At 58.1% G+C, this 16570-nt stretch overlaps 1 protein-coding gene across 9 annotated transcripts in view; it reads left to right on the plus strand.

The window, feature by feature from the left end:
* IQSEC3 (IQ motif and Sec7 domain ArfGEF 3) overlaps window positions 1-16381 on the plus strand; it is a 92072-nt gene extending 75691 nt beyond the window's left edge. Inside the window, exons 9-15 of one of the 9 annotated variants that reach the window (XM_070790310.1) lie at window positions 971-1096; window positions 3311-3410; window positions 3529-3690; window positions 6836-6928; window positions 9577-9629; window positions 9712-9791; window positions 12916-12985. In XM_070790310.1, the coding sequence (XP_070646411.1) occupies window positions 971-1096; window positions 3311-3410; window positions 3529-3690; window positions 6836-6928; window positions 9577-9629; window positions 9712-9786 (609 nt within the window). In that variant the 3' untranslated portion in view covers window positions 9787-9791; window positions 12916-12985. Of the gene's footprint in view, window positions 1-970; window positions 1097-3310; window positions 3411-3528; window positions 3691-6835; window positions 6929-9576; window positions 9654-9711; window positions 9796-12898 lie in introns of those variants that run through there. The other 8 variants (XM_070790309.1, XM_070790307.1, XM_070790306.1 and 5 more) reach the window with 8 other exon arrangements.
* Window positions 16382-16570: the final 189 nt, after the last annotated feature.

A 16570-nucleotide genomic window follows, 5' to 3' on the forward strand; every position in this document is an offset into this window, starting at 1 on the left:
GAGCTGTGGCCCCGGGTCACAGTTTGCTCCAAGTTTGCAGTGGTTTTTAAGGGCAGTCCTCTCGAGATGTCCACAGAAGCTCCGTATACCGCAGACATAAAGGTCTGGCCTCCATCTCTAACCCTGATCTCTCTGGTTCCTCCTCCCCAGTGGCTTGCTCAGGGGGCAGTTTGGGGAACTTTCTGGAGGCTCTGTGCTGGACTCCTCCACCCATTCATGCGGGGTCAGCCTTTCCTGGCTAGAGCCCTTCATGCTGAAGTCGCAGCCTCTGTCAGGCTTGCGGATGCCCGCCAGGAGCTGGTTCATACACTAGAGCAGGTTTCCAGTGTCCCCGGGACCCCCTCCCTGCCTTGCACACTCGTGTCTGGGTGTGCAGTACAGAGAAGCACAGCACAGAATGTGGGGGTGCCCTCGAGGAGGACTCGGAGGGAGAAGGGTGCACAGTGATGGGACTTGAACGATCCAGAGGTTCTTTTCTCTCTTTTTAAAAATATTTATTTATTCATTTTTGGCCATGCTGGGTGTTTGGTGCTTTGGGGGCTTTTCTCTAGTTGTGGGGAGCAGGGGCTACTCCTTGTTATGGAGCCTGGATTCTAGGGTGTACGGGCTTCGGTAGGTTCAGTGCATGGGCTTAATTGCTCCGCAACCTGTGGGATCTTCCCAGATCAGGGATCAAACCTGTGTCCCCTGAGTTGGCAGGTGGATTCTTTACCACTGAGCCACCAGGGAAGACCCAGAGACTGTATTCAATGTCCTTTCTCTGTCTTTTATCCTCTTACTTCTTCCCAGCATCGAGAACCCCTCTTGCCCAGCCCTGATCCCCAAGGAGCGTGAGGAAGGGGAGAGAGCCCTGGGGGAGGAGAGGGGAGGTTCAGGGTCAAACCGGGCCTGCATCTGCTCTTCTGGAAACTGGTGCTAGGGGGTGACGGCTCCCCCACCCCCTGTTGAGCACTGTGTGCCCCCCCCCCAGGTTCTCTCTGTGCCACATCGCCGCCTGGTCTGCTGCAGCCGACTCTTCGAGGTGACGGACGTGAACAAGCTGCAGAAGCAGGCTGCGCACCAGAGGGAGGTGTTCCTCTTCAACGACCTGCTGGTGGTGAGCGGGGAGCAGAGCCAGGGTCTGAGCAGGGAGGGGCTCAGGGGACCCCTCCCCACAGGGTGCTGCACACCCAGCAGCCGATTTCCACAGCCTGGGATGAGTCATGGATGGGAAGGGTGGTGGGGGATGGAGAGGAGACAGATCAGATCCTGTTCTCCCCTGCTTTCTAGCACTTAGAACAATGCCTGGGACACTCACTAAATAGTCATTGTATGGATGCCTGTGTTCAAAGAACCCACCTACCAACACAGGAGACGTATGAGACTCAGGTTCGAACCCTGGATCAGGAAGATCCCCTGAAGGAGGGCATGGCAACCCACTCCAGTATTCTTGCCTGGAGAATTCCATGGACAGAGAAGCCTGGTGGGCTAAGTCCATAGAGTCACACAGAATCAGATATGACGCATGCTCTGTGTTCAGAGCAGACAGGTGATGGCCCGGGCAGACAGGATCGTTCCTACTCTGTAGGTTATAAAGCCAAGGCACAGAGAGCTTATCTGCTCTGGGTTCCCGGTCCTGGTGGGAATGGACTAGATCCCAGAGCGTCTGCCTCCCCGTCATAATGAGATACCTGGGGCTGGAGGGTACAGGGCTGCACGTCCATCTGTCCCGCAGCCTGGGAGGTGCAGGGGGTCTGCGAGCAGCCGGTACTGTCCCTGGGTCCAGGGGAATGCTGGCGTGTGTGTGTGTGTGTGTGTGTGCGCACACACACGTGCGTGTACATGTCTATACATCTATGGGGCATTTAGCCTTCGCTCTTTGAACACAGAGCATGTGTGCTTCAGTCATGTCTGATTCTGTGTGACTCTATGGACTTAGCCCACCAGGCTTCTCTGTCTCACACCCTGACTTTGCTGCTCATCATCTGCTTGAAAAGCTCCCAGACCTTGCATGACCCCCTCTCTCCCCTCATTCAGTGCAGATGTCCCCCCACCTCAAATGTGGCCTGCCCACTCACTGTCCAGTCCTTACACTACTTCATCCTCAAAACACATACCGGGGACTTCCCTGGTGGTCCAGTGGTTGAGACGCTGCACTGCCCCGTTAAGAAAAAAAGTACCAGTTTCTGCCGTCACCTGTGTATGCATTTCTTCACTGCCTTTCGGCTTGTTGTGCTTTAATGGGCTGACCCATTGATTGACTTATGGATCCCGAGGGTCCTCCTCCCGCAACCCCGGCATCCTGAGGCCGAGATTTTTCTTCTTTCATTTTGTTTTTGTTTGTTAGAAATGGTGGTCAGGGAAGGGGTCTCTAAGGAGGCCGTATTTGAGTCAAGCTCTAAGTGAGGGGGAGAAGTCAATGGCACCCCACTCCAGTACTGTTTCCTGGAAAATCCCATGGATGGAGGAGCCTGGTAGGCTCCAGTCCATGGGGTCGCTAAGAGCCGGACACAACTGAGAGACTTCACTTTCACTTTTCACTTTCATGCATTGGAGAAGGAAATGGCAACCCACTCCAGTGTTCTTGCCTGGAGAATCCCAGGGACGGGGGAGCCTGGTGGGCTGCAGTCTATGGGGTCACACAGAGTCAGACACGACTGAAGTGACTTAGCAGCAGCAGCTGCTAAGTGAGGAGGGGCTTCCCAGGTGGCGCTAGTGGTAAATAACCCGCCTGCCAACACAGGAGACTTAAGAGAACCAGGTGCCATCCCTGGGATGGGAAGATTCCCCTGGGTAAGGGCAGGGCAACCCATTCCAGTACTCTTGCCTGGAGACTTCCATGGACAGAGGAGCCTGGCGGGCTACAGTCCATGGGGTTGCAAAGAGTCGGACGTGATTGAAACAGCTTAGCACAGCACTAAGTGAGGAGAGTAGCCGACCATGCTGGAAGCTGCAAGGAAATAGTTGGTGCAGAGACCCACAGTGGGACCCACCTGCTCTGTTCAAGCCACAGAAAGGATGGCTTGGCCTGAGCAGAGCAGGGACCAGATGAGGTGGGGGTTACAGACCAGGCCGGGAGTCCGGCTGCGTGTTAGATGCAGTGGGAAGGGCCGCTGGACGGCTTCATGCGGTATATTGTGCGTATATGTATGTGTGCACGCACGTGTGTATACGTGTGTGTGAATGTATCCTAAGTGTGTAAGTCTGCCTGGGCGTGCCTGTCCTTTTCTGTGTATTCACTTGTGTTCACCAGAGCCCCTGGGTGTGTGAGGCATGTTTATCACACGAGCGCACACCCGTCAGTGCACGTCTATCTCCCTCTCTTGGACAGATTCTCAAACTCTGCCCCAAGAAGAAGAGCTCCTCCACGTACACCTTCTGCAGGTCCGTGGGCCTGCTGGGCATGCAGTTCCACCTCTTTGAGAACGAGTGTAAGTCTGTCGTCTGCGGATGTGGCCGGGGCTGGGGGAGGGGAGGGGCAGGCACCCCAGGGCCCAGGCCTCGCCTGCGGCTGCTCACGGCCCGTGGCGGCTGGGGTCTGGCTTCCAGATTACTCTCACGGCATCACCCTGGTGACCCCGCTCTCGGGCTCCGAGAAGAAGCAGGTGCTGCATTTCTGCGCCCTGGGCTTGGACGAGATGCAGAAGTTTGTGGAAGACCTGAAGGAGTCCATCGCTGAGGTGACAGAGCTGGAGCAGATCCGGATAGAGTGTAAGGACGCCTCACCTCAGACCCCTGGGTGGCCTGGCTCCAGGAGTAGGGTCGCTCGTAGACAGACACCCCTCTGTGGAGTGAGTGTGGGTGAGCAAGGCCCCTCTGCCTTCCCAAGCCCTCCCCGCCCCCTGCCCCACTGCGCCATCACGGCTGATAGAGGCTTCACAGTTAAACCGAGGTACGCAAGGGTGTGTGCACGTGTAGCTAGGCTGTGGGGCTCCCTGTGGGCCCCTCAGCCACAGAACTCGCTGGGTTTGAGCAGGACCAGGAAACGAGCCGGCCCTAAAGACAGACATGCACACCAAGGCGTTCCGGGCAGATTCTGACCCAATCTCCCTGGACAGCCTCCTCCCTGATCCAGTTCAGATCCCCACATCACAGCTGGTTGTTTCCTGTCTTTCATGCCTTTTAACCTGTAAGGATCCCCCCACTTAATTTTTTTTTATAACATCGTCTTCCTGAAGAGCCCTGGCTGGCTTTCTGACTGTCCCTCGCCTTAGAGCTGTCTTTCTGTCCTCCAAGGAGTGCCTGTTCTTGGTTGCTCTCATTGATGTCGCTCAGGCGTTGTAGACAATCTCAGAGCCACTTCATCCATCTGGGTGGTTTACCGGTGGCTTCTGGGTTCAAGACAAGAGCAGTGACAACCTGCGGTCTCTGCCCACATGCACGCTTTCCTGTCATGGAGCATCACGGCAGCTTCAGAGAGCCTTTAAAGGAAAATTAAATAAGAATGGATTCAGAAACTCCAACAGAAAATAAAAAGACTCCAGGTCTGCCTTGCATGGCCACTTAGTGGAAAAGTAGTTCAAAATTGGTCTAAACCCCTTAGGCAGAAGAAAAGGCAGTGGGAGCTTTGAGCAGAGTGCCAATGCGCCAGGTGATAATGTTTCACGAGCATCCCTGGAGCGCCTGCTGTGTGCCTGGCAGCTTGTTTAGGTGTGCCCAGAGGGAGGCTGCAAGGACTCATGGCCTTACGGAAAATGAGACAGAGCAGTTAAGGGATGTGTCTAAGGTGCATAGTCTAAGGTGCATATTAGAAGCGGACGACCAGTTGCACTGGAGTCTGATTCTGAGGTTCACGTACTTTCCAGTCTGAAAATGAGAGGCTAGTTTCTGTCTCTAATTTCCTAAGACAGCAATGAAATCAGGTTAAAACAAAAAACTCTCCCGACCAGCGCATATAACTTAACTTATTAATGCCTGGTGCAGGAAGGGTATAAATTCCCTTTCTGCTATAGGTGGGCAGTGTGACTTCAGGGGCATAACAGACTCTTTCCAATGCCATCTTAGCTGTTGGTCTAGAACATTCTCAAGGACACACCCTCACCTTGTCACAATGTCAGAATGTTCCAGATGCAGCTGGAGAGCCCAGCATCCAAGGCAGCACCAGCCTGGCTGCGCATGGCCGCTTTCCCCATCAGCCCCTCTGCCCCTCTGAGAACAAAGGGGTCGATATCGCCAGGATCTGGGTGCTAAGGGCAAATATCCTCTCCTGCTGTCCAGAGGTTGAGGGAAGAGGGGGAGGGCTCACATCTGCTCCTGCTCTTCCGGCGGAGAGAAAGAGAAGAAAGCTGAGCAAAGAGGAGGAGTTGCTCAGGAAGGCCAGGAGGAAAGAAAAGAGAAAAAGGAAAACAACAGCCAGCGTTCCTGTTTATCAAGCCCTTACTACGTGCCTAGCCCTGGGCTGAATGCTGCGCCTGTTGAATTATTTAATTCTTGCCACATCTTTCCAGTAGCTGAGTAGTAGTATCTTCATTTTGCAAATAAGGAAACTGAGTCAACAGAACTTAAGGAAGTGGTCCCAAATTCACGCAGTCCGTGACAAAACAAGACTGGCACCCAGGTTCCTTGGGCTCCTTGGTGATTTCTCCAAAACCAAGGCAGCCCCTCTAAGGGAGAGAGGAGCAACTCTCGGTTCAGTAAAATTACTGAGTATTGACTGATGGTGTGGTTCAGGCAGTCGGCACAAATGGTTCTGGTTTGGGGTTTGCAAGCCGGTGTCCCCAGATTACAGGCGACTAGTTGCTAGAGTCCGTGCGTGTTCAGTTGTGTCTGACTCTTTGCGACTCCCTGGACTGTAGACTGCCAGGCTCCTCTGTCCATGGGATTCTTCAGGCAAGAAAACTGGAGTAGGTCGCCATTCCCTTCTCCGGGGGAAATCCCAACTCTGGGATTGAACCCATGTCTCCTTTGGCAGGTGGATTCTTTACCACTGGCACCACCTGGGGAGCCCCCTAGCGAGGCAAAAATGGAACCCAAGGGAATAGCTTTAACACAGGGAACGTTAGTGATGTCTCCTGGAAAAGAGGAACCGAGGAGGGATGTAATAACAGCTGTCGAACCCCCAAGGAGGGTAACTGGCCTTTCTCCAGCACCACTGAGGACAGACAGGAAGGAATCGGTTTTTAGTCTAGAGAGAGGAATTAAAGCTGAGTAGCAGGCAGACCAACTCAATGGACATGAGTCTGGGCAAACTCCGGGAGATGGTGAAGGACCGGGAAGCCTGGTGTGCTGTAGTCCATGGGGTCGCAAAGAGTCGGACACCACTGAGCGACTGAACAACAAAAGAGCAAAGCAGACAGGTACCCACCGGAGCCTCGGCGGCTGGGTACTCCCTTCTCAGGGGAGCTCGGCCGGCGGACAAGGTGGGCCGACAGGACGGCTCCAGCGGTGGTGAGGCGCTAACTACACCATATGAGCCTTCCATGTCGTCCTAGGAGCTGATGTGTGTTAAGTGCCTGACAAGCCCTGAGTGCCTTGATGTCTTTTCTCCTGCAACCCTCTTAATGATCCTATGAAGTACTGTTGTCCCCATAAGAGAGGCACAGAGAGGTTAAGTAATCCGCCTGAAGCCACACAGCCGGGCAGCATTGGAGCCAAGATGCAGACCCAGGTGGTCACCCCCATCTTGTCCGCCTCGTCCCCCTCCTCTTGGGCTGTCAGAGCAGGGGCTGGCATCCCTGCCTCTGGAGGGGGAGCTGAGGCTCCAGAGGGCACTGGGCCTGCCATGAAGTGGGGAAGTGGGTGCCGTGTGTTCGGGACCCCCTCTCCCACTCCCCCCCACTCTCCCCTCATCCCTTCTCACCCCTCTGTGTGCTGGAGTCCAGGTTTCTCTCTGTTCATGAGTTTCTCCGTTTCCCAGGGGAGCTGGAGAAGCAGCAAGGAACAAAGACTCTCTCCTTCAAGGCCGGGGGGTCCCAGGGAGACCCACAATCCAAGCAAGGATCGCCCACAGGTGAGTTCCAGACCTGGGGCCCCAGCCTTGGGGTCCTGGGAGATTTGGGTGAGGGAGATGCTGCTTTACACGGCCCAGCCTCCTGGGGCCTCAGCAGTGGGAGTGGGTGAAGGGCGAGTGAGAAATGTGTCTACTGACAAACGTCACTGTCCTCCTGGAGGTGTCAGGACCCTGGGCCCCTCGCTCTCTGCCGACTGCTGGTGTGCGGGGTAGGGGCATCTGCAGCCAGGAGCAGGTAAGAAAGGTGGCCAGAAGGGTCTGGAAATCTTGGTCTGCCCCCTCCAGACCTTTCCCTAAGGGGCCACCAGCACTCTCTCATCCCAGGCCTGAGTCAGCCTCCCGAAACCCACATGAACCCTCAAACCCAGTGTCTCAAATGGTTTCTCCAGGTTGAATTATTCACTCCAGATGAATTCAGCCGGCTTCGGATTTTCTGTCACCTGTGGCCATGTTCTGTAGACCTCTTCCTCCCTTCCCTTGGCCCCCCTCCTACTTTTCTGTCCCCGGCCCCTTCCCTTCCCCCAACCTGCAGGGAAAAGACGTGCCCCCAAAGAAAAAAGAATCAGAAGGAGAGGTGGCATGAGAATTAAATCCCAGCCCAACACACCCTAGCAAACCATCCGAGACTCTTCACTAATTAATTAATTCAGCCATTCATCCTTACAGTAATGAACTCTTATTGAGCGCCTGCTGTGTGCCTCATGCCAAGCCCTGGGAAACCAGGGTCCCAGCAGGACGTCAGTTTGAGCTGAGCCTCCAGTGGGCTCCATGCTGGTCCCAAACCCCCCCGGTTACGGCCACGGCGCCGAGATGCTGTGACAGCATCACAGGACCAGCCCCACCAGCTGGGAGATGAGATTGGTTTTCCAAGCACGGTTTTTGCTCATGGAGACCCTCACTGTGATGTCTCCTCTGTGTGTGGGTCTGACCCGGCACCATGAGTTCCTAATTCTCCACCTGCCCCATTGTCAGCAGGCCCCTTTATGTCTGAGGTCACAGCACATGCCTGTTTACACAGCTGTTTAAACGCCAGAGTCAAACCTCAGCTGTGGCTGATCCCTGAACACCCCGTCCCACTCTCTGCAGCACAGCCCGTCTCTGGGGGTAGCTGCAGCCCCCGGCCTCCCCCCGCGGCAATGTGCATCTCCAGGGCCTCATCCATTAGCTCCCTCCCCAGCGGGTCCTTGGTTCCAAACATTAGCCCAGCTTCCTCTTGTGTTACAGAAAGCAGAGGGGTGGGCATTGGAGGGAATGGGCGCCCTCCCAGCAATGTGAGAAATCAGAGGGCCCTGGCAGAGGGCTCTAGGATGTTGCTGGGGGTGCGGGAGGGAGTCAGGGGTGACTGAGTTGGAAGAAGTCCTCAAGCTGTCCCCGGGGGTACACAGGGTGTGCCAGGCCCATCAGAAAGCCCTCATATATATTAACGCATATATGTGAAATCTAAAAAAAAAAAAAAGGTATAGATGATCTTATTTGCAAAGCAGAAATAGAGACACAGATGTAGAGAACAAATGTATGGGTACCAAGGCAGGAAGGAGGGGTGAGATGAATTGGGAGAATGGGATTGACATATATACACTTCTCTGTATAATAGAGATAACTAATGAGAACCTACTCTACAGCCCAGGGTACTCTTCGCAGGGCTCTGTTGTGACCTGAATGGGAAGGAAATCCAAAAAAAGAGGGGATGTATATATATATGTCTGGGGCTTTCCAGGTGGCTCAGGGGTGAAGAATTCACCTGCCAATACAGGAGACACAAGAGATGCAGGTTCAATCCCTGGGTTGGGAAGATCCCCTGGAGGAGGAAATGGCAACCCACTCCAGTATTCTTGCCTGGAGGATCCCATGGACAGAGGAGCCTGGCGGGCTACAGTCCGTGGGGTCACAAAGAGTTGGACACAACTGAGCGATTGAGCAGCAGCAGTGTGTATACGTATGGGCGATTCACTTTGCTGCAGAAACTAACATAGAATTGTAAAGCTGTACTCCAATAAAAATTAATGGAAAAGAAAAAGAAAGCCCTCATAGACGGGGAATTCTCTGGTGGTCCAGTGGTCTGCACTTCCAATGCAGGGTCACTGGTCTGTTCCCTGGGTCAGGGAACTAGGAACCTACATGCTGCAGGGCTCGGCCAAAAAAAATAAATGTTTTTAAAAAAGAAATCCCTGGTAGCAATCACAGACTGCTCTTACCTGCACCAGGCTCTGCCCTGGGGTGCATGCAGCTCACTGAATCCTCAGCACTCAGCTCGGTAGCAGAAACAAGAAAGGAATGGGGCCCCTCCCTCACAGGGTCTGTGCCACAGACACTCAGGAGCCCCCAGGAGCTGAGAACCAAGGCCTCCTCACAGCCACTCTGCACAGTCCGTCGGGGGCTCTGATAAAGGTGAAGGAGATTCGACAATACCCAGCAAGGAACAAATGGGCCCAGAGAGGTGTAGCATCTTGCCCAAGGCCACACAGCTGCTCAGTGGCAGAGCTGGGCTCAGGCACCAAGTCCACCGCCCCACACAGTTGTGGGGCCCCTGGAGGATCCAGAAGGATGCCAGGTTGGGAGGTGTGGGGTGGGGTGGCGGCGTGGGTAGGCAGGGCTTTGTGCAGGAACAGGGCCGTGGAGAGTGAGCCCTGTGCTCTTTGCATTCAAAGCCAAAAGGGAAGCGGCGGCCGCGGGGGAGAAGGCGGCGGAGAGCTCGGTGGAGGTGAGTGGAGGCCTGGTCGCCCAGGTGAGTGTGTCTGCGTGCCCCGTCCTCTTCTCACTGTCTCTGTTGTTTCTCTTCTCAGGTTTTAATCAATGCCTCCCCAGCCCGACTCACCATATTACCAATTTCAAGAGATACAATTAAAAGTTACTGCTAGCATGGGTAATGCCACTCTTCCAGCGCCTAATTAAGCCACAGTGCCCCCTCCAGTTCCCCGGATGCCCAGCCCACCGAGCCCCCCAGGCTGAGCTCCCAGACTAACACGTGCAGATGAAGCCCCCAGCAGGCCCACAGCATCCCTCCACAGCCCCCTGAACCCACCGCCCCGCACATGCTATGGTCCTGATGCTCCACGTCCTGCCAGCCTCTGTGGAGGGAGTCTGGCCCCTCTGAGAATCACCCCTCAGGTCCAGTCCCCGAGTCGACGCCTCTGGGGAAAGTCGGGGCGGCTGGGAGGATACAGTGTCTGCTCAACACAGCTGAGCCACCTGGAAAGCTGGCCACGGGGTGGGATGTGCCGGAGGAAGTGAGGCAAGATGGGACCGGGGTTGTCTTAGGGCTTCTCCTTGTCGGGGTGGGGTGGGCGCTGCTGTGTCTGAAGACCCTCCAAGTTGGAGGGAAGGGACTGGTGGAGTGACAGGAGCAGCTGGTCCCTGCCAGCCCAGAGCGCCACCTGGGAGGGGGCATGTAGTCGCCCTGCAAGCCTGGGGACCCCAGCCCTCCCCACTGGCTCCCCTTGGAAGCCGTGAGCCCCTCACTCATTTCTGCCAGGCCTCCAGGGCCCCTCATGCTCACACAGACCCCCCCACTCCAAGCTGGAGGAGCCCCCTCTTAGGGCTCTGAGGGAGGAGCCCTGCCCCAGCCCGACTAAACTTGGGGAAGCCCCAGGAAACCCTCACTCTCCCCGTAGCCCCCCACCCCCCACACACCTGTGTCTGGAGGAGGCACCTTCACACGGAGGAGCTTCCTGCCCCGGCAGCTGGCAAGCCCCCAGGGTGGGTATTCCATCCTCCGCGACCACCACCCCCCTGCCCATCTTCCTGCAGCTGCCCGTTCTCCAGCCTTGCAGATAAACACTACAAGTTACCAGCCCTGCCCATGCCTTCGAGCCCCTGCCCAGGGAGGACCACGGTCTGGGGGCCCTTTGCCCCCTCCTCCCCGGTCCAGAGGGCCACGTGGCTATCTGCAAGGCTAGCCCCAGGGCCCCGCCAGCCTCCGCTCCCCTGCACCGAGGGTAGCCTCGCCGCCCACCTCTCTGCTGGACCCCAAGCTCCTGCGTCCTCCGCCCCCCACCCAGTCACTGCCTGGCCGCCTGCTGGCAGGCGCTTCTCCAGCTTGTCTGAGCTGTCAGGCTTGCTACTCATGTTCCATCCCTTCCCTTCTCTCTTCTTTCTTTCATCAGCAGGGAGTGGGGGGGTCAGAATGAGAGAATGTTCTGCTGTCACTTCCTGCTTTTCACTTACTAACGATTAAAGATAAGGATGGGCCAGATTGGGTGGGGCGGAGGGAGGTGCAGACAGCGGAGCAGGGATCAGGGACAGGGAGCGGAGGAGGCGCAGGGTGAGACCAGAGCTGCGGCCACGGTGGGGCTCGAGGGTCTCAACCGGGGCGGTCAGGTATTTTCCCCGAGAGGGGCTGCGGTAAAGTCAAGTCTGGGAGCAGTGAGCAGAAACCTTGACCCCACAGTCTCAGGCCACTTTCTCCCGGAGAATAACTCGAAATAGAGTGGGGAATAACTCAGAATAACTCAAAGCAGGTGGGGAAAAGAGCCGCCTCCCACCCCCCAGTGGATGGAAGGAAGCCTCTGTCCCAATGAGGACCACAGAGGACTCCCCAAGAGGGAGGGAGACGCAGCCCTGCTCTGCCCTGTCTGGGGCACTGAGGGGCTTGGGGACTCCTTTGTTGGAATAGGGCAGGGAGTAGTTGGGGGAAGAAGCTCAGGCCTAGAAAACGCTGCCAAGGTAAAGGTTGAGAATGGAGAGTAGAGCCCACGGCCTGCAGACCCTGGCAGTGGGGGCTTGTGAAAACCAAAGAAACAGGGCTGGAGTCAGGGGATAAGGAGCAGGACTGGAGAGCCAAGTGACCCATCAGGGCAGCACCCGGACCCAGGAAGGGGGAGTTCTTGACATTGCACCTTTTGCCAATAAATAGGGTCAGGACCTGCTGGCTTAGGGCTCTGAGATAGTGTAGGGCAGGGCCATCGTGGTTTAGCCTGGCTATAGGGTCCCCTCCTTTGCAGCCTTAGTATTCCCCCATCCTGAGCCTGAGGGGTGATGCCCCCAGGACAGACGGAAGCAACCCCAGAGATAAGGGTCTCAGCCACCCCTGGAAAGGTCCAAGAGTCCAGAAAGGCTTGTGTGTCACATCTACAGGCTGGGGCGCTGGAGGGATGAGGAATTAATTAAACCCTCCTCCTTCCAGAATCCTGCTATTTCTTCCACCATCCCTGCTAGCAAGAAGAGGACAGGCTAGTCCCCAGTGTCCTCCATGGGCTGAGGGAGGGACCACGCCCTCACACTCCAACCCAGGGGGAAAAATGGGGGTCCTTTGGGTTCCCCCTCTGGCAGCAGGGCAGATTTCTTCAGGACCCAGGTTGGGCCAGAAAGGCAGCTAAGGACCTGACTGTGGCTGGACTCTGCTTTCGAATGTGTGGGCATGGCCCTGGGGAGTCTGGGAGGATGGGGCAGGTCTCTGGACCACCCCTCGGGGTCCCTGGAATTCTGGAGTTTAGACACCTTTGTGATTCTACAGTGACGATGAGGCCTCGCTCTAACAAAGCTGGTGGGAGGGGAGGGGCTTGCAAGGCTGAAAGCCACCTGCCTCCTGACCCTGTCCTCGTGTCCCCAACACACCCCTGAGAGATAGGGAAGCGGTAGAGCTACTCCTGCTTTTCCAGCTTGAGGCCAGTGGGGAGGCTAGTGGGTGCTCCCGCGTGGCCCAGGGCCGCCCAGCAGGTCTGTGAGATCAGACTGCATAACCCGAGTCCATTGGTCCAACTGCCCACCCCACAGACAGGAGCCAGGAGGCTCAGCTGGAGCAGAACATGGCAGGCTCTGGGCTCCGCCCGAGCCCAGCACCTCTGCCTGGCAGCCGGGTGCCCTCTAGGTGGTGGAGAAATGGGAAGTGGGGCCTGCGAACCCCTCGTGGGCACAGGAGCTGGGAAAGGGTTGGGGGGTGGGCGGGGAGGGAGGCCCGGGAGGGAGGCCAGTCCCAGCAGCTGGGAATTAGTCTTGTAACATTTCATACTTCTCTGGCTGTTTCTAAACTAGGTGTCAATTCACAACAGGCTTCAGGTGTCCCCACACAGCTCCGGGCCGGGGGCCGAGAGGGGAGCGCCGTTGCCAGACCTGCAGCCTAGCCCCTCGAGGGAGCAGCCCCCACCTCCGCCGCCGCCGCCGCCGCCCACGCCCCCCGGGACCCTGGTGCAGTGCCAGCAGATAGTCAAGGTCATTGTCCTGGACAAGCCCTGCCTGGCCCGCATGGAGCCCCTCCTGAGCCAGGCCCTCTCCTGCTATGCCCCAGCCTCCTCCGACTCCTGCGGCTCCACGCCCCTGGGCGGCCCAGGCTCCCCACTTAAGGTGGTCCACCGGCCCCCGCTGCCCCCACCCCCACCCCCCTACAACCACCCACACCAGTTCTGCCCGCCTGGCTCCCTGCTGCACCAACGTCGCTGCTCCAGTGGCTCCAGGAGCCTGGTGTAGACATGCCCGCCCCCCATGCTGCTGTCGCAGAGGGAGGGGGCCATGCCAGGGCCCCCACTGCCCCTCCGCCCGCTGCTCCCCACGCCCGGCACGCCGCGTTCCTGGTCACCCATCGCTGTCATTTTGGAGAGAGCATTCCCATCCCTGGCACCTGGTTTGCTCAGCCCAAGCTTCCGTTCCTCAGTTGAGCAGCCCTCCCCTCCAATCTCCGGCCTCCCTGGCTCCCTGGGGCCCCACCCAGCCCTGCACAGCTAGGCCTCTTCTACCCTGACCACCCCTCCAGCCGCTTGGACCAGGGATTGAGGGCGACAGGAGCTGAGGGCCTAACCAGCTTCCTGGGCCAGGTCTGCCAGGCCCTGGCCCTCAGGGCGGGCAGGCAGGTGTGACAGCTATGGGCTAGCACCCGAGCCTCGCATGGAAGGTGGTCTGGCTCCTGCTCCAGCACTGGGTGGGGGCCGGTTGGCCCTGGATCCCTGGAGCAGCCAAGTCAGGGGGAGGCCTGGGGAAAGGGGTGGGTCTCTCTGATGCCCCTTCCTGCCCCTCAGTCCAGTGGTCTCAGGAGGCCGCTCCTCTGTGCCCCGGGGACGATGACCCATCTGGCCTGGGGCGGGGGGCCGGGGCTGGGGGCGCTTCTCCTGCTTCCTCAGGGGCTGGGGCACTGCCTGCCCTGGGGCTGCTGAGATTTCAGGAAACGGGGAAGGGAAGGGGCGCCCCTCAGCTCTCTCTCAGTCAGGTCCACAGAGCCAAGGAATTGTGAGGTCACGTAGCTGCAAAATGCACCTCTTATAGAGTTTCTTGTTCTCTAAGCCCCAAAGAGTGTCGTGTGTGCCCAGAGCATAAACACGCACACACACAGGAGAGCTGGGTCTTCCCGATGTAGACGCAGAAAGAGGAAGAAGCCGGGTTTGCCCAGGGGCAGACACAACCAGCAGGGCAAGGACTCCCACCCAGGTCGGGCTCCCCCTCCCCACTCTGACCCCAGAATATCTTCTGTGGCCTCCACGAGGGCTGTGGACACAGAATGGCTGAGAGGTGCCCACGCAGAAGCACCCAAGCTGAAGCAGGTGCTCAGAGGCTCAGCATCTCCCCCCTGCACCATCGCCCTCAACTAGCGCTCCTAATGCCTGCCCCCACCCCAGAAGGCAGCAGGCCCGTGTCCAGTAGGGGTGGCTGCAAGTGTCCCTACACCCTCGAAACCGCGAAGGAGCACCACGCAGGGCTCGCTGATCTCCCCAGCGCCTGGCAGAGCCAGGGCCAGCCTCTGTGCGACCCCTCTGAGCGCAGGCCGGCCCGCCCCAGTCACAGCCCTTCCAGGGATGGTCTGTCCCCCGCCAGGCTGGACCCTCCTCTGGTCCTGAGCTGACAGCACACTGCCGACCTCCCTAAGGGTCCTGCCACTCCAGGCCCCAGGTCCGAGACCTCCCGAGAGATGGCAGTTGAAGTCGGGACCTAGAGTGAATTCACTTCTCCCCAGCCGCACCCCGCGCCCCAGCTGCAGGCCCAAGGCCGCAAGGAGGCACGATTCCTCCTCCTCTCAGAGATCCCAGGTGGCCTAGTTTCGTGTATACGTGTGTGAGCACAGGCGTTACTGTGATGTCACCAGTGAGTGTATTTCTGGCTCTGTCTTTGTTAGCCCGTGTCCATAACGTGTGATCAATTTACCGCCTGAGCCCGTCTGTGCCCCCCCCGCCCCCCCACCGAGTCCTCGTTGTCCTGGCCCCCCTCCCGTGTCTTTTCTGTAACAGGGTGGCTCCAATCAGAGCCTTTCCAAATGGAGCGGCCAACCAATGGGGCGGCACGGTTCAGGTTCACATGCCCAGTGCCCGGGGCCTGGGAGCAGGGACGTGGGCTCAGAAGGAAAAGGATGTGTCTGCGGGGTGGGGGTCGTGGGGCCCCTTGTCATCTGCTCACACAGCTGACAAAGTGTCTGCCGATGCCCAGACTTTCCAGGTCAGGACCAGCAGCCGGGGGGGTGGGGGGCGGCGCGCTCAGGGCGGGCGCATGCGCGGTCCTCTCCACTGAGGATGCGAAGCTCAGGTGTCTGAGTGGCCTTCCCCAGGTAGGGCTTCACCCCTAGCGTGCCCCCCCGCCACCCCTTCCCCTTCCCCCCAGTCACTGCTGTGGCTGCCCTGTGCCCCAGTGGCGCCCTGGGAATGCTGGCCCCAGGAAGCAGACCAGGCAGGAGTCAGCAGCATGTGGAGCCGACCCTGAGCTGTGAGGGGCTTTAACTCCCGCAGGCCTGGGACAGGGGGCGGCAGGGCCTCCTCACAGTTGGGGGCGCAGAGTTCCCAGCCTCTGAACCTCCCTCCTCTGATGGGCCAAACGGCTAGGCTTGGGGCCCGCCTCTGTGCCAGACCCCAGAGCCGACCCCCAGACAACTGGGACAAGCCTCGGGCCCTCTGCACAGCCGTGGCCATGGCAGGGACCCCACCCTCCGGGAAGGCCCAGTGGAGGTGCTCTTGGTCTCCTGCCCCCCAGCCCCTACCGAGGGGCCCGTGGAGTGCTGCTCAAGCCCCTAAGACGTGGCCTCCTGGGCAGATGCGCACTGACCCCAAGGTGGCCCTGCTCTGTCCGTGCTCCAGGCCTTACTTTGGGGACCTGGCCCCTTCCCGGTTTCACCCATTTGTCCCCACCTGCAGAATCAGGAGCCGGAGATGAAGATGAACCTAGCTTCCCCCACCCTGCGGGGCCAGCCTGCCTCCAAGCTGGAGCTGGTGTGCACAGGCACCCGCCCACGTGCTCAGCCCTGAGTCCGCCCCCCCTGGCCCCACAGCCTGCCAGACGACAGTGTGCCAGTAGGCTTCCCCGCCAACCACCGATCTGTCTGTCCCCGTGTCCTGCTGTACATATATCCTCGCTGCACCCCTGCCGTCGCCACGTACGCCCCCTCACCCGTCGAGAGCAGCCTCTCGAGGGCAAGAAAAGCAAGGTGGCTGCACCCAGCGACGAATCCAAATGGCAAATATTTTGTAACAAAATAGCCCAGAGGTATTTTATCTGTTCAATTCATAGAGTTTTAGAGATTATATTGAAATATGTCACTTGAGCAAACTGTGTCGGTTCTGTTTCTTTCGTACCCCAAGAGGGGGTCTACCGCAAATCAGATCTCAGTGAGACCACAGAGGCTGAGGGCACCAACTGGGCCTCCTCTGGCCATGAGGGTGTCCCCCTGTGACACAGTCAGGGAGCCCCTTCATGCACAAATGGGGCAGACTCCTCTGGTGGTCCAGAGGTTAAGAA

This window comes from Bos indicus, chromosome 5 (assembly GCF_029378745.1).
Source record: "Bos indicus isolate NIAB-ARS_2022 breed Sahiwal x Tharparkar chromosome 5, NIAB-ARS_B.indTharparkar_mat_pri_1.0, whole genome shotgun sequence".
Classification (NCBI taxonomy): Eukaryota; Metazoa; Chordata; class Mammalia; order Artiodactyla; family Bovidae; genus Bos; species Bos indicus.